A 25,111-nucleotide genomic window follows, 5' to 3' on the forward strand; every position below is an offset into this window, starting at 1 on the left:
AGCCTTTACATTGAGGTAGCCTTTAAGACTGAAATTAAATACGCTGTGTTTTCTGCCAAGGCAACTTTGTTACCAACTCAAGTACTTTACCATAGCATGGTTCAAAAACACCAGAGAATTGACTATAAATTACTAGTAGTCATGTGGGTTTACAACTCAAACACACCAATGTTCTGCAAAACACTTTAATGAAATACAAAAATCAACAATCAATATCGATGTCTCACTCTACATCATGTTTTTGCTTTACACTTGTACAAGACTTACTCCACTCATAGGCCACCTGCACATTAGACTGTATTTTTAAAAGTCACTGTTAGTGTCATTTTTAGCATGTGTCACATAATGAAATGATCAAAACAATAGATGTATTTATGCAGTGTATAATATGACGTTTGGTGAGGCATCCAGTGACAAAAGTGCATGTAGATTCATCCTCCATCCAGCAGATCTTAGAAGAAGAGTGGAATGATGGCCGTTCTCAGCTCAGGATAGTCTTTGAATTCCTTCACGTAGGTTTTATGCTTTGCCCGAGCCCATATAGTCATCTGAATAAAACTCAAAAATGCGAAAACTCCAACTGCGGAAACATGTTACGTTTTTTAATCAGGCAGATGCTGCAAAATATTTCAAGATTTCCCACTTAGCTGATGATCAATAAAGCGTAATTGTCATATTGTCCTAGGAGAAAGCCCTGAGCTTATAATATCCTCGAGCCCAGGACTCCCTCCTGTTAGAAGGGTGAGAGGGGAGTTCGAGCTCAGGTAGGTCTTGAGAACTCCCCTGCTTGTCGTTGTGTGAGAAGTGTAAACTAAGGTTATCTTAGGTGATAATTTGGATTAGTCGATTGGCTATGGATTATGTTTTTGGATGGTGAGAGGAAATCAGGGAACCCACGCTAACACAGGGAGAACATGCAAACTCTGCACAGAAATGCCATCTGGCCCGATAAGAGGTTAGACCAGCGGCGTTCTTGCTGTGAGGCGACAGTGCTAGCCACTGTTCAAGACGAAGATAACTGGAGTGAAATGCTCTGGTTATTTATAATGCGTCCGTAATCATCTAAAAGGAAAGATTAGGGAGCTAATATGGTGCCAGCTGTGTTGATCATCAGCATGTGATCCTCTCGAAATTAGTTTATAAATAAACCACACAATGTGCTGAAATACTGTATATAAAGCAGGTTCCAAAAGTCAAAGACCACCAGTAAAAAATGACATTTACATTCATTTAGTTAGCATCCAAATGAAGTATATTGGGGAATAAGCAGCAATTCAATGATCCAGTACCACATAAAAGTTGCTGAAGGAATATGCTGAAGTTTTTGAAGTTGTTTTTTTTTTTTTTTTTTTTTTTTTACTGAATTTACTCACCCTTTAGCAAACAAAGAAATAAGTGACTTGTCTTCTTCTTCTATGGTACGTTAAAGAAGATTTTAATTAAAATGCTGGTCCTTAAGGATTAAGAAAACTTAAGTAACACAGGCTCATTGTGAAAACGTACCCCCGTATACATTTCTGGAGAGCATTTTGCATTTTGTCGTTAAAAGTAACACTTTGGTGCATTATGACGCTGCCGACGGTTTCTGTTACTTTTTGCGCTACTAGGACTTAAGATGCAGAGGGGTTTGAGTCTGGTGAAGAATGGTTCCAGAAAGCAGGCAAAACAAAAACAAAGGCAACAAATTAAATAAACAAGTAAACATTAGGGTGAGAACATAGTTCTTTTTCTGGATTGCTTTTGAAAACACTGTCAGTTGGGTTTAAAAAAGGAGTCGATCAGTTCAATCAGATCAGCAGTGATGGATTTACATGAGAACAGCAGATGCAAAAGGCTCTCACAAGAGAAATGTGAGATCTCAAAAAGCATACACAGCGGCCTCTGGTGGATTTTCAAAAACAAAAACTGCAAAAAACATACCTCCTGGGATGCATATCATAATCTCCAGAAATGTACAGCTTAAAATTGAAAACTTAAAGTATTTTGACTTGTTACAATTAAATGAATTAAGTTTGACAAACTTATGATGAGTTAAGTTAGTTCTTTTAGGTGCAACAAGTTTTAGTAATTTATTTATGGCAAGTACAAGTATTGTTTGCTATTATTAGCTAACAATACTTGTACTTGCCACAACACATAAAATATTATATTACACGCGAAGGAAATTATTTGTACTGTAATAAAAAGTAATATTATTGTTCATTTTCTTTTTGGCTTAGTCCCTTTATTAATCTGGGGTCCTTACAGCGGAATAAACCTCCAACTTATACAGAATATGTTTTACTCAGCGGATGCCCTTCTAGCTGCAACCCATCACTCGGAAACATCAATACACAATCATTAACACTCATACACTACTGACAATTTAACCTACCCAGTTCACCTATACCATGTCTTTGGACCTGTGGGGGAAACCAGAGCACCCGGAGAAAACTCACACGAATGTGGATAGAACATGCAGACTCCACACAGAAACGCCAACTGACCCAGCCGAGGCTCGAACCAGCGACCTTCTTGCTGTGAGGCTACAGCACTACCTACTGTGCCACCGGGTCACCCATTATTATTATTATTATTATTATTATTATTATTATTATTATTATTATTATTATTATTATTATTATATTAACATACTTTAAATTAATAAAAATTGTTACACCAAAAAGAAATAAATGTTTTTTTTTCTTATTTCTGAAAACTGTCAGAAATTAATTTAAACTTAATTAATTTAATTGTAACAAGTCAAAGCAATAATGAGCCTGGGTTGAATTTAAGTCAATGGTTTCCTTTAAGAATATTAACCATTAATATTACTAATTACCTTTAATCCACAACTTTGGCAAACAGTATTGATTGTGTTCATGACATTCTGAGCACAAGCAGGACTCCGATAAAGGCTGTTAACAATCTTTCTTGCAATGTTTTTTTAAAGGGTTGTTTTAAACAAAAATGAAAATTCTGTCATCATTTACTCACCCCTCACTTATTTAAAACTTTTTGAGTTTCTTTCTTCTGTTAAACACAAAATAAGGGTGTTTGATGGGTGCTAACAACCAGCATTCTTCTTTTGTTAACAACCAAAAACTTCCTTTGTTTACAACTGAAGAAAAAAAAGCCATAAAGGTTTAAAACCACATCAGAAAGAATGAAAATTTAGGTAATTTTTTTTTCTGGCTGGCCTACACCTTTGACCAAAATGTATCATTATTAGCCACATTTCTTTTGTTTGCCTGTATGTGTTTTATTTTTACTCCTGAAGTACAAGTAATCACTGACTTGCATTTTATGCATCAACAGAAAAGAGTTTTTAATAATTATCATTATTTATTTTATATACAGCTCCTTAAATCTTAATTCTGAAAAGTGCTTTACACTTAAAATGTGCAAGGATAGTGGAAAAACGTCAGAAACATTGTAAATATGAAAAAGATCAAACATCTTAGGGTGCTTTCACATCTGTAGTTCGCTTCATTTGGTCTAGACCAAGGGCAATAAACGATACATTGTTGCATTTTCTGCCGTCTTTAAATCGTTTTCACACCACACTGCTGGCTTTAATCCGAACCAGTTGAAAAGAAGCAAAATTCTATCATCTGACAAAATCCATTTTGTGCACACTTGAGTTCGATTGCTGCATTCACACCAGCCCAAACGAACCGCACCAAGAGGGAAAACAAACTCTAGTGAGATTCAACAGAACTAAATAAGGCAGGTGTGGAAGCATAAAGTATAAAGTCTAAAAAGTGAGTCTTCATGGATACTTTAAAATATTCTGCATGCCTAATATGTTAGGGGAGTGAGTTCCAGAGTTTTGGAGCAAGGAAAGAAAAAACCTGGTCACCCGTAGAGTGCAGACGAGTAGAGGGAACTGTTTAAAGACCAGAATCTGAGGCAAGTAGATTATGCCCACAGTACACGGTTAAAAGTTCTGAATGATATTGAAGAGCCAAACCATGCAAGGTCTTATACAGTATATAAGCATAAGGATTTTAAAATCAACATATTTTTTATCAGTCTACTCAAGAGTCACCTACATCTTTGCATGCTTGTGAGTAAATTAACAAAAAAAAAAAAAAAAAGCCAATTTCTGTGGGTATTATTCATATTCACTGAATCAGATTTTACAGCTCATATTGTGGTCTCAGACATTTGGCCTTACTGCAAATAATGCTTCATACTGTGTACCTGGAACACATTGTGTCATGACTGCAAAGCTGATCCATGATCCCACCTGAAAATAAACACAGGTTTCCATTTACAAAGCAACAGGATGCTTTTTTGCAAATATTCCTAAATCTTTTAACATGAGGATATACTGTAGTCACTCTCTACAGACATGAACATGCTCCAGATGCCACATTAACTACTTTTTTGACATGAAACAGGTTGCTTGACAAACCTCATATGTGTAGTTTGGACAGGACACAAAGAAAAAGAGCCAAGTGAATGGATTATTTGTAGGATAAGGAATCTCTGTAGGCTTGGAACCTGTCAAAGTGTGAGAAGAAGATTGTAAGGCTATGCGGTAATAAAAAAAATATCCAGTACTGCTGGATGCTGTTCAAGAAACTGCAGTATTAGGCATTTGTCCAGGAGAATGCATAGTCTCTCAAGCATATATTAATTTCATAATTGACAATTCACTGTGCACACCCACACATTCCTTTATGAAAGGAATAAAGACATGGTGCTGATGATTTTGATAAATTGCAGGTTTCATTTTCTGTCCTAATTGCTGATAATTACACCCACACAGTTAAAGAGAGGAATCTTTATTAGGACTCACCATTACAGCTGATTCGGTTCAGAATCAGATGAACTGAAAGATTTCCGAATTCACAGAGCTGAATAAAATAAAAAAAGACAATAAAATGTGGAAAAGCAGCATAGTCTCATTTGAAAATGACTGAGCTTCACTCTTAAAGGTGCATTTTATTACTAGGGTTTTATTTAATGACATACACTACATGGTATAGCATTCAGTATCTGACTAATTATGAGTTGTGACATACATACCAAAAACAACGCCAGTGCAGAGTAAATCTGGAGCCTCCCATATGCTAGAGAAACAGTCAGGAGTTAATATGGGGCACAGAAACCACTCTAATGTGTGACATAATGAACACTTACTTGCTGGGGTGTAGAGCGGATGGTTGATATAATACGCCTGCCACGATGCAAATCCCCAGTAGTACAGACATAGCTAAAGAATGACAATAAATTCATAAGGATTGACTCTAGTATAACACAATATATGTGCTTACATAATGGAAAGTACTAATTAATACTATCTTAAGTGTAAGCATTATAATAACCCTTATGTCCTTACGAATCCCCAAGATCTTTAGAACACAAATTAAGATATTAGATGAAATCTGAGAGCTCCCTCATCCTCCAGACGGCAAGATTCCAGACTCATTTAAAGTTCAGAAAAATAACAGACCATATACTTTTTAATAGTTTCAATCAGAATGTTACTGTATAACCCTTGTTCCCTGAGGAGGTACGAAAATGCTTTGAGGAAAACTTCCATTATGAGGATTTTGCTTAGAAAGCCAATCATCTGAAGAAAAAATAAAACGGGCCAATAAAAAAAGCAAATCACAATCAATTGTGTATAAGAATACCAGCCATGTGTCCCAAAAGAACCTTTACTAGCTGAACAAGCCAAACTACAATTGTCAGCTAAGGTGAAGGAACATAGCATTTCCATTTTCCTCCTTGGGGAATGAGGGGTACGTATTAAACGTTACATTCCCCAGCAGGAGGGGAACTTTAATGCTATGTGGAAAACTTCCACTATGGGGAAATGTATGGAAAACACAGTGATTAAACCTTGCCTCGTTGCTGGTGAAAGGTTTGCTAGGCTAAGCGTGAGCAAACCATCATCACCAGAGATGAAGCCCTCCATTCGTTACAATCATCACTATTAGAATGTGAAGAGACTTTCAACCAGCACAACAAACAAAAAAAAATGTTTCTGAAGACAACCTACTGCACCTTTAAATTCTAGGAATTTAAAATATGACAGTACATTGGGAAAGCATGTGATTCCCCAGTAAGACATATGTACAAACCCTGAGAAGGGGGGAGTACACATATGAAGGATGGTTAGCGAGAAGGGCAGACACCAACCCGCCTGGAGGGGGGGAACTATACTGTGGCTGAGTGAAGTATAAGGGATAGCCAGTGAAGATAACACAAAGCAGGCACCTAAACCCATAATGCGGTCTGACCGAGCTGGCATGCCAGCAACATAATGGGCCAGGCACCCAACTCCTCTGCTGTGTCAGGTGCTGGGGGCCTCTGAGGAACTCTGTAGGGTTCGCCAAATGGGGAACTTAACTGAGCAGAGAGGAAAAGCGGACATATTTCTGTGTTAGAGAGAAAGGCGCAGCAAGCATGTTTCAACACCAAATTAAATTTCTTCATTTACTGGCGTCATTTAGCACACGAAGAAAATGGCTCCATTTAAAGATTATAAAATCTTAAGAATTTATTAAGTGTCGCCCAGCCCACAGCTCTACAGATGTCTGTTAGAGTGATGCCACTTGTTCATGCCCAAGAGGAGGTGACACCTTGTGGAGTGCGCTCTCACTCCAGAGGGACGTGGCTCACCCTGGCACTGAAAAGCGAAGGAGATGGCATTCACTATACGGTGGGCCAACCTCGCATACGGCACTTCCTATCTGCCGATTAAAACAGAAAATGAGCTGTTTAGAGTCCTAAGCTCTAAATGCCGTCACATAGCACAGTGCACAGGACACTGCAAAGAAAGGGACTAGGTCTGCCTCTTCCATGGGCAGCGCTTGCAGGTTCACTAAATGGTCTGAAAATAAAAGCACTATAGGAACCTCAGGCACCTAGGCCGGCCCAAATTGCTGGCACACTTCCCTGACCGAAAAGCCTCCAGATATCTGACCCTTTTGACCAATGCCAACATGACCAGCAGAGCTGTCTACCTGGACAGAAATCTTAAAGTTACTGACCTCGCCTACAGAGAGAAGTCCAAGAGGACATGAGAGGAGAACAGGATTGATTTAATTATAAAGCGTCTCATGCGTCTGGGAACTGGATGATGAGGTGATGCTTTCCCAGCGAACTGTCATCCCCGACCCCTCAGTGCAGAGGAGACAGCCTTAGCTCCAGCCAGCTGAAGAAGGATAGCATCACATTGATCTGGCATGTCCTGGGTCCTTCTCTGAGAAAGTCAATTAGGAAATAAGAGGCAAGATGGTTGTGAATAATTAACGGCACCGCTTCGGAAAGGGTCAAACACCAACGTCGAAAAAACTTATAGAAAAGTTTCCAAGCTTGTAGGCCGGCCTGGGGGGGTAACCTTTTCCTGCCAAGAGTAGTGCAAACAGTCGTGGAACTGGGAAACCTCCCCCCTGACAAACGGCGGGATTGGCTACCCAGGGATGTGTGCATTTATCAGATCCAAAACCCATGTGGAGGTAAGAGGCGCGCATAACCCATTGAACCCCACCATTGATGGGGACCGTGGATTGTTTCCAGAGAACGAGGAATTCCCTGTAAGCGCAAATCATCAGCTTGTGTTAAGTACCTGTCCTTTGTACACACTGCCCATCGCTACTACGGATTGAGCAGCTCAATGAGAACCTCGGCCTGGTCCAGCCTGGGGCTCCCTGACTGTGGGCCCTGGTGGAGCAGCGGGAGGACAATCAAGCTCAGTTGTTGAGAGTAAGTAAAAGTCGTAACAAGGTTTCCGTAGTTGAACCTGCGGAAGGATCATTAACTGGGTCAAGGGGATCTTCTCCTCACACCTGGAGAGCAAACAAAAGTTTGTTCAGGGGGGTTCCTCTGGGGCTATCCCCGCATGAGCTCGTAAGTGAACCTGCAGGCAGGAAAAGATCATAAAAAGGGGTCGAGGAAATCGAGATAAATTCCTCCTCATGTCTTTCAACCCAGAGTGATTGGGGGGGTGGGGGGTTGGATCTTGCAGGACACACACACACACTGATGGCATCCGATGAGCTCTCACCAACCCTTGAAAATCCGGGGGAGAAAGTGTAAGTGTCGTGCTGGGCTGTACTCATATCTGCAGCAGGTCTACAAGGTGAACAGCCTCTGGTGTGTTGGAACAAGGCCGGTAAGAAATGACACAAAAATTAGCATACCAATGCTTGCAGCATTGAAATTAGCAAACAATCTGTTTTTTTTTTCATTATTTACCCTGAATATAATGGTATGGGCCGTCTCCTCTCCCTCCATGGCGACCACTCATTGGAAGACAGTGCCATGGGGTTGGACCAAACCAGATCACTTAAAAAACTTTCTGCAACAGTAAAACTTGGCTTTTTGCATTAGCTTGCTTGCACTCGCTGCTGCCCTCTGCCCCCTCTCTCTTTGCTCTCAGGTACTGCCATGTGATTGGGTCACCACAAACTTTCTATGCAACTTCCTCAAGTATCGGGACAGCAGAAACTGCAAGAACTTATGTAAACAGACTTTCAGCAGAGTCTGTCACCACGAACGAGTAAAGGATGTCACTGAAGTTGAGTCATCAACCAAGCCGGAGCACCGTTTTTTCAGTCCAGCCGGCAAAGGAAACTCAAGACTTACAGCAAATGCGCAAGTAACACAAACAAATATTGTCTCTTGCTGACCTGGTGCAATTAGATGTGAAGCAGTTTAAGATAAGCCAAATCTCTGCTTTTGTGGTTTCTCAGATGTGATTCTAAGATCTATTAATAAGTACTGCAATTATTTTGGGTCAGTGGTCAACTCATTATGCATCCTCTGAACTGCCTCTGTCTGAGTGTGTGAGTGAGTGTGTGTGTGTGTGTGTGTGTGTGTGTGTGTGTGAGTGAGTTTGTGTTTGTTTGTTAGTTAATTAAGTAGCTTCATGTATTGTAATGAAGCTCAATAAATGTTTGTTTTATTTTGTAAGAACTGTGTTGGTGTTTATGTGTCTCGAGCTGTAAATTTTGTTACCTTGCTAAAATTTAACCCAATACTAGTTGGTTGTTATTATCATTGGCCACGGAAATAATATAAATGGGATCGGTAAAATACGATGTCTTCGATTTGCTGGACAATGGTCGATAAAGTGTAAAACTAATAATAGTTAATAAAACCCCTGATCATTATTTTATTGTAGGTTGATCCTGTACAAGGGTCTACATCAGTGCACAGTGTCCATGAACATGCACAATATACTGACACTGAGAAGAAGAAACTGTTGAATAAAGTCATTATTTTGTTCTATATGTGCACAAACGTATTTTGTAGCTTCATAATATTCTAATAGAACATTCTGATAATATGTTTTTTCTCTCTTTCTGGATGATTCAGAATGATTGCTGTCTACGGAAGATGAGGGAGCTCTCAGATCTCAACTAAAATATCTACATTTGTGTTCTGAAGAGGAACTAAGTTATCAGGGATTTGAAACTAAATTATGCTAATTACTAACATAATTTTTTATGGGTGAACTAACCCTTTTAATAACACAAAACCTTAATTGTGGGCCTGTGCTTCAGCTGTTTAACTTCATTTGCATCCTCCACCATTTGCATGATTAGCATTCCCATGTACAGGCAATATTTTGATCGCCTATTCCATATGGTCAAAGCATATGAACTCAAGAGTGTGTTGAAAGATACTGTAGGAGCATAATTTAAACCAGCAAGAGGACGCTTAATGGAAGGCAGCCAAATATCCCCCGAATATAAGCTCCACTGTGCTTCACTGACACCTCTGGACTAATGCCAATGTCATAAGCACTTCAGATGTGTTTGCTAATGTGCTAAGCTAGGAGCGAGTCACAATAAGACATGTTATGAGAGCATGTTGCCTCTTTTAGCTCTAGAAAAATTTTAAAAAATCAAATTTTGTATTTAAAAATACAGGAGACTAACATACCAGCATGATGGTGCGTAAAGGTACTGTTCCGTCAGAAAAGCGATGGATAAAAATAGTTTCCACAAGCTTCTTAATGTAATGAAGACAGTGGCACCAGCAAGCCAGCCTGTAGCAGAGTCAAATATAAACTGTTTGCTGCATACAGTTGAAGTAAAAAAAAATTCTTCAAAGTTTTCCCAAATGATGTTTAACAGAGCAAGAACCTTTTTACATCAAGTCCTATGATATGCTTTCTTTTGGAGAAAGCCTTATTTGTTTTATTTCAGCTAAAATAAAAGCAGTTTTTAATTTTCTAAAACTATTTGTAAGATCAATATTATTAGCCTTTAAGCAATATTTTTTGATTGTCTACAGAACAAACCATCATTATTCAATTATTTGCCTAATTACCCAAACTTGCATAGTTAATTTAATTAACCTTCTTCTGATAAAAAGAAATTGAGGAAAAATATACAGTAGAGATAATAATTATAACTTTAACTGTATATACATGTAGGCTAATAAGTCACTGGACAACAGATGTTTTGTCCTCTCTCTCTCTCTCTACATACATACACATATATATATATATACATATATATACATATATATATACATATATATATATATATATATATATATATATATATATATATATATATATATATATACATACATACATACATACATACATACATACATACATACATATATATATATATATATATATATATATATATATATATATATATACATACATACATACATACATACATACATACATACATACATACATACATACATACATACATACATACATATATATATATATATATATATATATATACACATACATACATACATATATATATATATATATATATATGTATGTATATATATATATATATATATTTATATTTATATATATATATATATATATATATATATATATATATATATATATATATATATATATATATATATATATATATATATATATATATATATATATATATATATATATGTATACATATGTACATGTGTGTGGGTGCTAGCGTTTCCTAGCAACTAAAAAAATGCTTAAACAGCACTGATTTCGCTGTCCGTATCCCTCAAAGTTGTTTAAATGTTTAGAATTGGTGTGACCAAAGTCCCTGTCAGAATTAGTCTTTGGTGTTACAATGTGTATCTGTGGGTGACCTTGATGTACCACTTGATGTTTCTTACATCCTTGTCGCAGCACCAGTGGCAACAAAATTAGGCACTGAAATGCATATGCTGATTCAATAATCCTGCTTGTGAGAGTCTGTTCTCACTCTCAGCTCACATCATTCAAAACAAAAGGACCACATTGTCCCCCTATAATGTCAACAGACTGGACTGTCTTAGCAACTGGCTGAATGTAAAGGAGGACTAAGCAAAATTGTTTCCACTTTATAATTAATATTCTTAACTCACAGCAATACAACTTTTCAATTACTACAATTGTTTGTATTCAATACTTTATTGTTATTATAATTTTCCATTTTCCATAGCTCCAATGCCTGTATTTTGGTATTTTTTTGCAGTCCACTTAGAATCCAACATGGAAATGATTTTTTTCTTTATTGGTATTGATTGTTCTGAAATTCAAATGGCCCTAACATGAGTGTTTTTATTTCTGTAATAAATATGGCTGTCAAGCCAGGATCTTGATGGTTTACTGTGGGTTTGTTGTTTACATGAAAAATCTGTGTTACAAGTTAAACAAAAATTCTAATAACAATGATTTGAATTTAAATAGTTTTTTTTTGTCTTGCGTTTACGTTAATGTTATATTTGAATAGCCAAAATTACGTTTCAGTATTTTAAATGTGATTAACTGCAAAAAAGTGTGATTAATAACTAATTTTTTTAATCGATTAACAGCACTAATATATACACACACACACACACAGTATGTATATATATATATATATATATATATATATATATATATATATATATATATATATATATATATATATATATATATATATATATATATATTAGGGATGTAACGGTATCAGAATTTCACGGTACGGTAATACCTCGGTATGAATGTCACGGTACGGTATTTATTGAATCATTTACAGGAAAAACAAAACTAACTTATGAAAATACTTCAAAAAAGTGCCAAAAGTGTCAATGACATACAAATTACCCATCTATCTGTAAGCTTTGCATAAAGTTTCAATTTAGTATTGTTGAAAACTCATCACATTCAACATTTAATCACTCACTCACTTAGATAGAGATGGGTTTAAAGGAAAATTATCATATAAATATAATCTGGTCAAAGCTGGTATCTCTGGGCATTTACAATGTCCCCTGCAACAGAAAAAAAACCCTCTCATTTGGGACTGAGGTTTCTGGGACAAGAGAGATACGACTTGGCCCAGGTTGACAGCAGTGGGTAACGTTGTGCATTGTCTTTTCCCCACTTGAGAGGACAAACCATGAGTAAGATAGAGGTCTCATGTCTGCATCAATCTGAACAGTGTGCTGACAACACCGCTATTCAGTACACGCGTGACAACACAGCTGATAAGAAATCGCGCGACAACACCGCTATTCAGTACGCGCGCGACAACAGATTTCTGATGAATCATCTGTTGAAATGCATCCCAATCATCACAAATACTGCAGTAGGCAATTTGGAACCTGCATGGGCCCAAGATTCTTACAGAAATCAGTCAAGTTTGGTGAAGGAAAAATCTTGGTTTGGGGTTACATTCAGTAAGGGGTGAGCGAGAGACCTGCTGAGTGGATGGCAACATTAACAGCCTGAGGTATCAAGACACTTGTGCTGCCTATTACACAAGATAAATCCAAAGAATCTTGATGAACTCTGGGAGTCCCGCAAGAACGATTTATTTGCCATTCCAGATGACTTTATAAATAAGTTATTTGAGTCATTGCAGAGATGTATGGATGCAGTCCTCCAAGCTCATGGGAGTCACACACAATATTCATTCTTTCTCCACTGCACCATGGCTTTATATTCTATACTGTACACTATTTCTTTTAAGTGACAAGACTTTTGTCTTAGCAAAGTCAGACCTAAATGTCCTAATTGTATTATTAAAAATTAAGACATGATCATATTTTATTTTGGGAAAATGCCTTTTATATAAGGCACCTCTGATGCCAAATGATTAACTAGAAGTCAAGTTATAACTTGTTGTTCCTAAAACTTGGTTAAGCGACTTTTGTCATGTAGTGTGTATATATATATATATATATATATATATATATATATATATATATATATATATATATATATATATATATATATATATATATATATATATATATATATATATAAATATATAAATATATAAAAGAAAATACTGTGAGAACTGCCTTGCTATGTTAAACAGAATTTGGGAAATATTTTTAAAAAATTGTATACAGTTCACAGGACGGCTAATTTACTGCATTTGTTAACAACAAAAATGGGAAAAGATCTTGTATTTAAACTCATCTGAATGGCGGTTTTCACTAAAAACTTACCTGACAACTTTCAATGGACTTCGAATGTAGTCATATTCGTGTCTGTAGATGTATGGAAGCCGAAAGTAGAACAGCAGGTAAACAAAAAGCGGCCCAAGACACTCCGCCAGAAAGACCTACAATCAGCCCAAAAACAAAAATCAAGAACTTTTTCACTTCATATGAGGTAATCATGTTTAAATAAACATCAGATTGCTTTCTTTACCATAGTCCAGCCTATCTGTGGGCCGAGGTCCTGAAAGAACATGGTTGCGGTTGTGCCCACCGGCAGATCCTCCAAAACATCCTCATCACTGAGGGCTTTTCCCTCTGAGGATCAAGCAATTCAGTCATGATAGCAAAAATTCTTGAAGTAAATGCACCTCAGATTAAATAGCCAACAAAACAAGATTTATTCCTTAATGATTCTAATGCTGTATTAACAGCTTTTGTTTGTTTGAAAGCTGTAGTTTTCTTGCTCTGGCCTTCTCTAGAGTGAAATGATGCTTAAAATTCTTGCAGGAGAAGTGCAGACATGCACATATGTAACACAGCTGTTGCAGATCTAAGATTGCAGAAGCATCTGGCTACTGTATTAGGCTTTAATTCTTCTAGAATGTTTTATTTTACCTAGCCATCTAAAGGACTGGTGAAAATTTACAAGGGTTGAACGAGCATTTAGAATACATTGTAATGCTTACAATAAATAAAAATAAAATAAAACATTTAAGTTTACCAGGATGCAGCTTCAGTGCTTGTCGTGATGGATAAAGCTTGGGGTCTGTAGGAAATTCAAGAATTTTAATATTTACATTAGCATAAAACTCCAGCTTAACAATTTAAGCATATTTATTTATTTACAAATTTATTTCTTTATTCATTTTAACTTTTGTCTTTGTCAAAAAGCAAAAAATAGTGATAAAAAATACTTACAAGTTTTGTGGAACAAACCCTTGATCTCAGCGATGGTGGCACTGGGCTCCACCTGAGAAAGTTCAAGAATTGTTTTCAGGTGTAAATCTCCCTCAAAAGACCTTTGTTTACTCAGATATAAATTGTGGCCAATACAGGTTCATGAAAATATGTGCCTGTGACAGCATTTTTGGAAAATGCACTTTTAAAGAGTGAAAAGTCCAGTAAGTGGTGCAAATATGCAAAAATAAGCAAGATTGAAGCACAGCTCATTTTACAGAAGATCAGAAATCTCCACACTAAACTTTACTCTAACCATATGCAATACAAATGCATTTTCCTGAAGTAGCCATGCTATTTATTTAGCATCTGTTTTTCGCACATTGTTTTATAAGACCCAAACACTCTGCATCATAAGCACAGTGCTCTACCAGGTGAGCTACAGAGCACGTTTATTTGTGGTATGCGGTACTGTTGGAAAGCATTAAAACATATTAGTTCACAAATCGTGTACTATAGTAAAAGTGGAGCAAAATAATTTTGCACCTATGTCTGATATAAATATTCAAAATAAAAAATGTTAATAAAGACTAAACCTGTTCCACTGTTTTTTACTCACTCATTTAATCTTAATAAATTTCCTAATGGGAAATATTACGAAAGTGTTCACAGTTAGAATTAGGGGAAGGTGTAGGCTTTGCTGTCAGTCGCTTGCATCTATACTTTTACTAAGCATAAATAACTTAATCCTAATACACTTACTGAAAACATTTTTAGCATACAGTTTAAATAGAATATTTAAGAGGTGATATGTGCTCTTTCTCTAGGCATGTGCTTGACAACCAAAACAACAATGACAGATTACAAAAACATTATCAAATTGACATCTACTGATATTATCTACTGATAATACAGAACATTGCATTTTAAAGTTGGCATCAAATCTAAATTTATTCTTTTTATTTATATTTATATAGTAGTGCTTAAGAATGATTTATCTGTTCATTTCATTATTTAGTAAATATCCATATGCCCTCATAATCTTAAATCAGATTTCATAACCCTCCCAGCCCCCTGTTAATGACTTTTTCACTTCTGGTCACATGGAATACCTTTAGGGCGGGGCTATCAGTAAGGGGCTCGTTCCTGCCCTGCCTTCGCCAATTTTTCTTTATTTTGTTAGTAATCCAGACTAACAGTTTAGTTTCCAAAGAATGAAATCATGCATCGCCTTGCTTTTTTTCTCTTTCAGCACCGTTTCAATTTGATGTACTCCATGATAGGGGAAAAAGTAAAGCCTTAAAGGTGTTGTATGTAAGATTTTGACTCTTCTAAAGCATAAAAAATACCATAATATGTTTGCAAATATTTAAGAAATATGCCAAGTGAACATACTTGTTTATCTGAAAAACAGTGCTATACTGCCTTGAAAATGTCTGCTACCTGCTGAAAAGCTGTCTTTGTTTCGTTCTTTTAACCCACCCACTGTCACGTTAGACAATTATATTTGAGCACCCTGGGTTGCCTTGGTGGAAAACTGTGTGCATTCATTCATTCATTCATTCATTTAGTAAGGCAAAGCATGCAACTGTGACCGAAATGAGACCTCCGGTCGACAGTAGCAGACTCCGAAATAAGACGGAGATTCAGAGCTCCACATAAAGTTATTAATTAGCAAATAATATAAATATTACAAACGCAAACATTAGGGGGGTAGGTTACATTGTAATTCTGTGTCCTAACAACACGCTTTGTGTCGAGATTTGCAGTGATAAGCAATTATTCAGAAGCACAGAATATGCAATCATTCATGAAATGGTGATTTTTATTATCTAATTAAAACATATTTAACTGATATGTGTTTGTTTGCATTATTTCACAGTTCTAAAGTTCAATTTCAAATGGCTTATTTTATTTTCAAGATCTGAGGTGAACTATTTGCTGCTGCTTTCAGTAGTATGTCAGTAAATGTCATATAAAATGGCATGCAAACTCACATTAGCATTAACCTCTGAACAAAGCACATGAGGTGTACCTGAGGTGATCATGTCATCAAGTTTTCTGTTGTTCACCTGTGAGAAATAAAAGCTGTGTCTAAAATATAAATTCCAAGTGTTGGTTAGGACAAACCCCCTTTTTATTATGGGAAATATTCCTTATATGGTGTGCCGTTGCTTTAGGCACGATTTTAATCAGCTCTAAATCAGCACATAGGATCGATAGTCAGGCACACTCACATCAATCTGGCAACCTGCGCTTGCGTGTGTTTTGATTTAGGAGTGCAATATCTGGTTCAACCACTGGGTGTCAAACTTACATTCTGCACCTTTAAATTCTGTCTCATGCTGACTTTGTTTTTTCTGACCTCTGTGAATGGTAATTAATTTAACAAGACTGTCAACTTTACGAAAGAATTTTTATTTTCTGTATATCAAGTCATACTGTAAATGTAATAAATGATAGAAAAAAATTGTAGGGTGGTGCATTGTTTCGGGAACCAATTCAATCGCTTGAAAATGGGTGTTGCTAATAACATAAAGAAAGACTGTTAGTTTGTTCTCAGTTGTGCAGAATAATATTAGTATCCTCTGATTCAGAATGTTTCCAGGTGCCCAATGATGATGAAACAAGGAGCTATTTTACAGAATGAATTGTATCAAATTGGTTCAAACCTCTGCCTCCTGTGAAGGCATGACAAAAATGAGACTTGCACTGATAGCTCCACCCTAAAGGCATTCCATGTGACCAGAAGTGAAGAAAAGTCATTTTGAGGTGGAAGGGAAGGTTATTAGGCCAATTAATTTTAATAAAATTATGAAGTGCTCAGACACATTGTTTCTAACAACCACTACTATATACATAACATATAGAATTGAGAAGAGTACATTTTTGATGTCATGCCGACTTCAACATAAACAACATAAAAAAAAAAAAATGGACAAAACCCCCAACCAAATGGCTAAATATAAAAGTACACAAAAACCGAAATATCATATCAAACATTGAGCTGAACAAGACAACACACCTTATCCAGGTAGCAGAGTTGCGCCTTGCTCTTGGGGTCCAGGATCTCCACCTCAAAAAAGACATAATTCTTATCCTTGTTTTCACCAGCTTTCAGGCCGTGCTCACACCTGGCTTTTATGAAGTGCGCAACGGTGAACAAATCCTTTAAGTTCAGACATTCCATGATGCCTATTGAGGGCTGTACTGTAGGTAAGCCCTGCTGAGGGCGCTTGGCGAACTGATGCCATCCGACCCTCACGTGGTCAAGCTATGGTATCTCATGATGACCTCACAGGCAGATCGAGTTGGGTATCTTGTTGACATACAGTAGCTGCATATTTTTTATTGGAGCTAACAAGATTTTAAAAATTACAGAGACTTTTCAATTACAGAAAACATGAAGGGCCTGGTGTGTCATGCATTCTTAAATTTAATTGTGAGCAGAAATCTGTCTTTGGTGTAGTCAAAACATTCAGTGCAGACACATGAGCAGACTTTAGGGGCACGTCTTGGATTCAGAGCTGCAGGCTGGTCTATATTTGTCTCTGACGGCGAGGGGCAATTCATCAGCCCTGCTGCAGCCTGAACCCCAATAACACTGTCAACTATCATATCATCAAGTGCTTGGACTTTAATCCTTTGGGTAAGAAGAGACGACTCCCCATCATGCTCAAACCTTATATGGCCTTTCCTTGATAGTCTAGCCTTGATTATCAGCATATTGATGAGAAACATTATGATGAGAAGTGGAGCACAGCATTGCTGAGATATCAGATCTACAGTCAAAGAGTAGATTTGAATACACAGAGATGATCACAGCACTCACAGGACAACTTTAATATCAGAAGAAAATATTCAATTCAATTCAATTCAGCTTTATTTGTATAGCGCTTTTACAATGTAGATTGTGTCAAAGCAGCTTCACATAAATGGTCATAGTAACTGGAACAGTGTAGTTCAGCTTTTAGTGTTTACGTTCAGTTCAGTTCAGTTTAGCTCAGTTCAGTGTGATTTAAATCATTACTGAGAGTTCAAACTATAGAGTTCAAAATATAACATAGTTCCTTGATGAATAATAATAATAATAATTAGTAGTAGTAGTGGTATATTACAAATATCATTTTATCATTTAAAATAGAATGGTTTATTAAAGATGTAATGTTGATATTAGTACATAATTAAATGTTACTACACCATTATGGTGCTAAAAATATGCCAAAACAATCTGAATTTGAATTGTGTTCATTTGAATTGTTAACAATTGTAATTTCATACATCTGAAATTTTATATGCCATTAAAACATGTTTTGATTTTGAATTTCTTAATTTGAATTTATAACTTGAATATTGAACATTTGAAAATCAACACAAATGAATTTTTGCAGGATGAATTTGTTTATAGATGTATTTTCAAACTTCAGGTTTTTTGTATTCTGAATTCATAGACTTCAAATATACAGTTTATAAAAATACAGTTTTAAATTTTCAAGATGAATAAATTCAGTGCATCTTATTCAATATGCTAACATTCAAAACCAGAAATTCAGATTGTGAAATTCAGATTCAGCAGAAAGTAGGTCAGGGTTGATAAACAGGGAAGAGTAGACGATTCCCGAAAAGTCAAACTAAGCATTTTGGCCAATCACAGAGCTGTTTGAATTTACTTTTGTATGTGAGGCTCAGGAGGACACACTTCTTCTGCAGACTATCGGGGGTCAGCTATTTTCAGTAGTTTGTGTAATAAATATATATACACATGCCCCAGTGAACCAAATTCATATATTTAATTCAATTAAATATCATTGGTTAATTAATTTTATCATCACAATCTGATTACACAATCTGAATTTCTGGTTTTGAATTTTAGAATACTGAATTAGATGCACTGAATTTATTCATCTTGAAAATTTGAAACCGTATTTTTATAAACTGGATATCTGCAGTCTGTGAATTCAGAACTCCAAAAATCGGAAGTTTGAAAATACGTCCATAAACAAGATCAGCCTTGAAAAATTCAGTTGTCTTAAAGTTCAGATGTTCAATATTCAAGTTATGAAATTCAAAATTTGTAATTTCAAAACATCTTTTTTTATTTATTTAAAGATTTACAATGACAGAACAGTGTTATAGGTGTCTTATGTCATCATATACAATAATATGGCAATCTATTATACAATCATCCATCGGCTAGTAATTCAAGTCTTTTGTGAAGGGTAGAATTAACAAAAAAATAAATAAGAATTAAAAAAAAAATAAATAAGAATCAAGATACATTCTCCAAAAACTCCCATAGAGGATTCCAGATTGCCAGAAACCATTAGATTTCTGACGCAAGTCATAAGTCAGTTTTTTCAAGGGTAAGAAAATGGCAATCTGATTTATCCACATATTGACAAAAGGAATGTTAGGAGAGGACCACAACAAAATAATACATTTTCTTGCAAGATATGTACAAAAGTATAACACAGATTCTAGTCCATGACTATGATGTAGAGCAGTTTTACAATTCAGAAGATAAACAGCTAGAGAAAGGGCAAAAGGTTTACCTATAATCTTGAGAAACATTAGGAAATATCTTATTTAAACAAACTGGCCTTAAATAAGTTCTATGAAAAAAAATAAAAAATTGCTCGTGGTTTGAAATTGTGGCCAAAACAGATCGAAAACCATTCTTCTTCACTAAAATTTGCTCCACAGTCTTTCTCCGATATAACTTTCAAGGAGGTAAAGGAAAAACACCCTACATTAGATAACATTGAGTAATAAAAAGATATCTTCCCTTTGACAGAAAATGAAGAATACTACTGTTTTTCCATGTCAGAAAGATCAAGAGTACCCTGCCATCTTTAACAGATGATTCTAGAAAATGTCGTAGTTGCAAACATGGATTGAAAACATATTGAAATGGCATATTCAAATTCAGATTTATTAAATTACAATTGTCCAAAATTTAAATTCAGATTGTTTGGCATATTATTAGCTCCATACACCATCTGCATATAATAATTTACTTTCATAAAAAATTCATGTTTATTACTCCACATTAGCATATTTATTGATATGTGGGCGTCACGGAGGTGCAGATGATAGCACAATCACCTCACAGCAAGGAGGTCGCTAGTTCGAGCCCCAACTTGGTCAGTTGGCATTTCTGTTTGGAGTTTGAATGTTCTCCCTGTGTTTGTGTGGTTTTCCTTCAAGTGCTCTGGTTTCCTCCACAACCCAAAGACATCAGCTATAGGTGAATTGAATAAACTAAATTGGCTGTAGTTTATATGTGTGAATGCTAGAGTGCATGCATGTTTCCCAGTGTTGGGTTGCGGCTGGAAGGGCATTTGCTGCGCAAAACATACAGTATGCTGGATAAGTTGGCGGTTCATTGGCGACCCCTGATTAATAAAGGGACTAAGCCGAAAAGAAAATGTATGAATGAATGAATATAAATATGTATGTAGGCTTGTCACAATATCTATATTTGTTGCACAATATTGCACCAAAATATATTGTGATAAATTATATTATTGACATTTTTAAGACTTTATGCCACTTATTATATAATGCCAGAATGACAATGTTATAGCATCACAATGCAAGTACACTCTTCCATAGAACACTTAATATTTTTGGTTAAGAATATTTATTTTATTCAAGTGATTTTGACGGTGTAATAATTAGTCATTGGAAACAGAATCTGAAAATGCATATCCTAAATAAATAATAACAAAAGATAACAAAAAAGTGCAATGTAAAAAGTAACAGAGGCTGCGATATGTGCTACCAGATCTAGTTTCTGGTGCCAGGCACCCACATGAAAATATACTATAGTAATTAATAGTAAAATACTTTTTTTAACCTGAGTTTAAACTGACACTGACGCCTCCATTAGAGATAGAGATGTTGCACAATCAGCTAAACTGTTGCTGTAGTTGGTTTTTATGTATGAGTGATATATATTGGTGATATATATTCCATAACCAAAAATGGCTGAGGTCATGTCCATGTGTTGTGCGATAAGTCGATATATTGATAACTGAAGAAAAAAAACAGACGAAAAAATATTATCTGACATACCAGCCTGATCTCACGAGAAAACGTATGTATTTTACGTTTTGCCAGTTTAGTATGAGTTCAGTTGAACGAAATTGTATGATTTTAAAAAGGAGGCGCTCCCACCCCTAAACCCAACCGTCATTGGGGGATGAGCTAATCGTACTAAATTGTATGAATTAGATTGTACGAATTCATTCAAATTAGCCACTAAATCAAAAAGTTACGAATTGCCGTGAGATTGTTTTGGACATACTGTGAAAATTTCCTTGCACTGTTAAGCATCATTTGGCAAATATTTAAAAAAGAAAAAAATTCAAAAGAGGGCTAATAATTCTGACTTCAACTATATAAAGATATACAAACTTTCTGTAACTGGCATAATACATTCAGGTCAGTTTTTTCCTGTATGCAAAAGTATTTTTAGTAATGGGTCCAAACTTAACAAAAATGTGGCCTAGACTATAAAACCATTTATTATAATTATTTTTTTATTTGATTGTCATATTTTATATGAACATTTAAAATACATTTTAAATTAGGTCTTGAATTAGACGCTTCTTAACTATAAATAATTAATTATAAATAATTCAACACAAATTTTTTATGTTCTTTTTTTAAAAGAAAAGCTTATGGTTACAATCCCCCCAAAACATTCATTCATTATTTTTGGGCTTAGTTCCTTTATTAATCTGGGATCGCCACAGCAGAATGAACCACCAACTTTTACAGCATATGTTTTACACAGTGGATGCCCTTCCAGCTGCAACCCATCACTGGGAAACACCCATACACTTTCATGAACACACATACACAACTTAGGCTCATTCTAAAAACGTACCTCTATATAGATTTCTGTAGACCATCGAATACGTTTTGCAGTTTTTGTTTTTGTGAATCTAAAAGAGGTCGCCGTGTACGCTCTTAGAGATCTCAAACTTCTCTCGCTAGTGCCATTTGCGCCTGCTCTTCTCTCGTAAATCCACCAAAGGCCACTGTCGACTGACTGCTTGACTGACTGAATGACTTACTGACAGACTGACCGATCGACTAACCTAAACCCAACCAACAGTATTTTAAAAAGCACAGATTGACCCGCCCACCCCTTCCCTAAACCCAACCGACAAATTTAAAAAGCTATCCAGGAAAAGAAAAGCCCTCGTCAGATTTTTACCACATTCTCACCCTGTTTATTTTATTTTTTGGCTTCTGCTTTTGTCTTAGCCACTTTCTGGAACCGTTCTTTACCGAAAAGGAGTGTCATCATACCACCCCGTAGCATTCATTTAAAAAATGAATTGCAGCCATACATACTTCCGGCTACATAATACACTATCTCCAGTAATGTATATAGGGCTACGTTTCAAAATGAGCCTATGCTGAATTCAGCTTACCTAATTCACTTTTACTTGAGTAAATGTGTGTAAAATTAATTTCAGTGATATTATTGACCAATATAAAAATGTTCATATGATTTATTGACAATACAATTTGTAAAGTAATATTTTCTTTTAATAGATATATAATGGGAGACTTGCTTTGTTTCCCAAATAAATATCTCTCTGCATTTGCATTGTAAAAAGTACATATAATTTAAAATATTAATTTTAAATATTAGGTATTTAGTTATGATACTCTCAAAATCATTACACATAAATCCAAAGATTTAAAATTATTTAAATTATTTATTTATTTATTTATTTATTTATTTATTTATTTTAAGTAAATTCTCTTGAGAATTACCAAAAAAATGTCAGCAGATTCTATCTGGCCCAAGTCATGAGTATCCAATATGACACAACATACAACTGCAACACACTGAACATCCCCAGGTGGAAAATAACACCAAATTTCAAGTGATTACCTCAAAATAGGCGATTCTATTAATGACTCCATGCCTCTTCCAGTCCTCCAGGTGAAACCCATGCCACACAAAAGTCTCCCAGCCTCTGAAAGAATCAGTGTTTTCATCCAGCATGTCCAAATGAGCAGAACCGGCCATAACTCCTCATGTGTAGCCCTGCCTGGTGCTTGTTGAGTTAGAAGTTATCAGCTTTTGAATATCTCCTGCTGAACCCTAACGAGGATGTCAAATAGAGAGGAAGTGCCCTCAACTGCTGGAAATGAACAGACAGGAGTCTCCAGTGATCAATAAAGTGGATAATTAGCCACAAATCAGCATTAATAAGGAGGAGCTGAAGACTAAACGCCGCTGTGGCTGGAAGTAGACATTGAGTTTCTCACATAATGAGCCACGAGTACACTTCAAGTTATTTTGTTTGCCTTTTCTTTATTATTGTGCCTCTTTTGTAAAATAAAAAAACTAAGGTGAAGTGTGTTCAGTTTTGAGCTCGTAATTGTATGCTTTGAGCCGCTAGGAGGCAGTGCTGTCTTTAAGTAACACAAGAGCTCGTGTTTCTTGAGCTTAGTGATGTCCACTGCAGCAGAACAGTCCCAAAAGCCTAATAATTAGCACTTTCAAGGTATTGATTTCCTTTGGGGATTTCTAATGGGTTTTGAAAATGGGTCTTTGGTTTTATGGTTAGCATTATTTGATGAGGCTTTTGTTGAGAGCATAAAGTACAGTCATAGATTAATGTGAATTTTGAACGATTAAAAAGCTGCAATATCTATGAAGTTGTAACAAAATCTTTTTAAATCATGTTGACTATAGGATTATTTTTCTCTTAACCTAAAGAGATTTAAGGGAAAATTTGACAATCCTTGAGGTAAAGAATATTAACCAAGCAATGTGCTAAACCTTCCAAAAGATGGTGATTTTAGTTATTATTATAATAGATAATTCTGATAATTTTCTAATAGAATAATAAGTTAATATTTATTTATTTAGAGAACACATGCTGGGTTCCAAACAATTACTTGTTGTCTTAACACAAATCAATCAACTTAACTTAATCGTTTTTACAAGTTTAAATGGGTTGAACATAAAACAATTAAGTTGTCACAAAAAAAAAACACAAAAATTATTTTGTTACAATTCATTTTAAATAAGTAGTTTGAACAAGCAGCAAAATTTATTTTTTGAGTATATTTTGTTGACTAAATAAAATTTTAATGTAAACTTAAAAAAAATGTTTGGTGGATATAATATTTTTAAATATATGTTATAAGTATGGTTATGCAGTTTATGTAATACTGTAATCCAATTAATCTGTCATTAAGTGCTGCTTACATTTAAACAAACAATTTTATATAAATAAAAAAAAAATTTATATAAATAAAATAATATATCGTTTAATTACTAATAATGCTAATAATGAATACCTTTTAAATAAAGTGCATATTAATGATAGCAATGCAGTCCTTGTAATTTGATAATTGTAATTTAATAATCCATGTGTCACTCAGGCATTGTTAGATTTTTTTATTTTTTATTTGCAAAAAATAAAAAAAGGTTTCCCAGAGATGGGTTGCAGCTGGAAGGGCATCTGTGGCGTAAAACATCTGCTGGACAAATTGGCAGTTCATTTCACTGTGGCGGCCCCAGATTAATAAAGGGACTAAGCCAAAAAGAAAATGAATGCATGAAAAATAAAAAAGAAGAAGAAACTGATGAGTAGTAGTTTTAAATACTAGTCAGCCTTTTTCTTTATCCATTGGCACTGGACGATAATTATTATTACGATTTATTATTATATTTTTATTTATTATAATTAATCTTGGGAGCACATGCCTGGATTGTCAACGGGACACTAGCAGCAGGTTCCCTACTGGAGAACTTTGTCAAGCTATTTGCATTAAAAAC

General features: G+C 35.4%; 2 protein-coding genes across 4 annotated transcripts in view; both read right to left on the bottom strand.

The window, feature by feature from the left end:
* LOC147846305 (uncharacterized) overlaps positions 1-25,111 on the bottom strand; it is a 350,900-nt gene that overhangs the window by 100,301 nt on the left and 225,488 nt on the right. The gene's annotated exons all lie outside the window — the stretch shown is intronic.
* Positions 172-23,503, bottom strand: tecrl2b (trans-2,3-enoyl-CoA reductase-like 2b). 3 transcript variants are annotated; one of them, XM_087239282.1, is made up of 13 exons: positions 23,210-23,503; positions 17,318-18,074; positions 14,314-14,365; positions 14,117-14,161; positions 13,607-13,710; positions 13,402-13,517; positions 9,889-9,994; positions 5,131-5,203; positions 5,017-5,060; positions 4,787-4,844; positions 4,400-4,488; positions 4,186-4,231; positions 172-580 (listed from the first exon to the last, which is right to left on the bottom strand). In XM_087239282.1, exons 2-13 carry the CDS (start codon positions 17,480-17,482, stop codon positions 453-455), a joined length of 1,026 nt encoding a protein of 341 aa, XP_087095408.1. In that variant the 5' UTR covers positions 17,483-18,074; positions 23,210-23,503; the 3' UTR covers positions 172-452.

Source organism: Danio rerio, chromosome 2 (assembly GCF_052040795.2).
Source record: "Danio rerio strain M-AB ecotype USA chromosome 2, GRCz13ab, whole genome shotgun sequence".
Taxonomy (NCBI): Eukaryota; Metazoa; Chordata; class Actinopteri; order Cypriniformes; family Danionidae; genus Danio; species Danio rerio.

Bases quoted from the DNA above. Each gene is read 5' to 3' on its own strand.
- tecrl2b (XM_087239282.1), bottom strand. From the start codon at position 17,482: ATGGAATGTCTGAACTTAAAGGATTTGTTCACCGTTGCGCACTTCATA. The intron at 5,204-9,888 runs GTATGTTAGTCT...GTCATTCTTTAG, and splicing joins CTTTACGCACCATCATGCTG to CTATGTCTGTACTACTGGGG. The intron at 4,845-5,016 runs GTATGTATGTCA...TATTTTATTCAG, and splicing joins CTGCACTGGCGTTGTTTTTG to CTCTGTGAATTCGGAAATCT.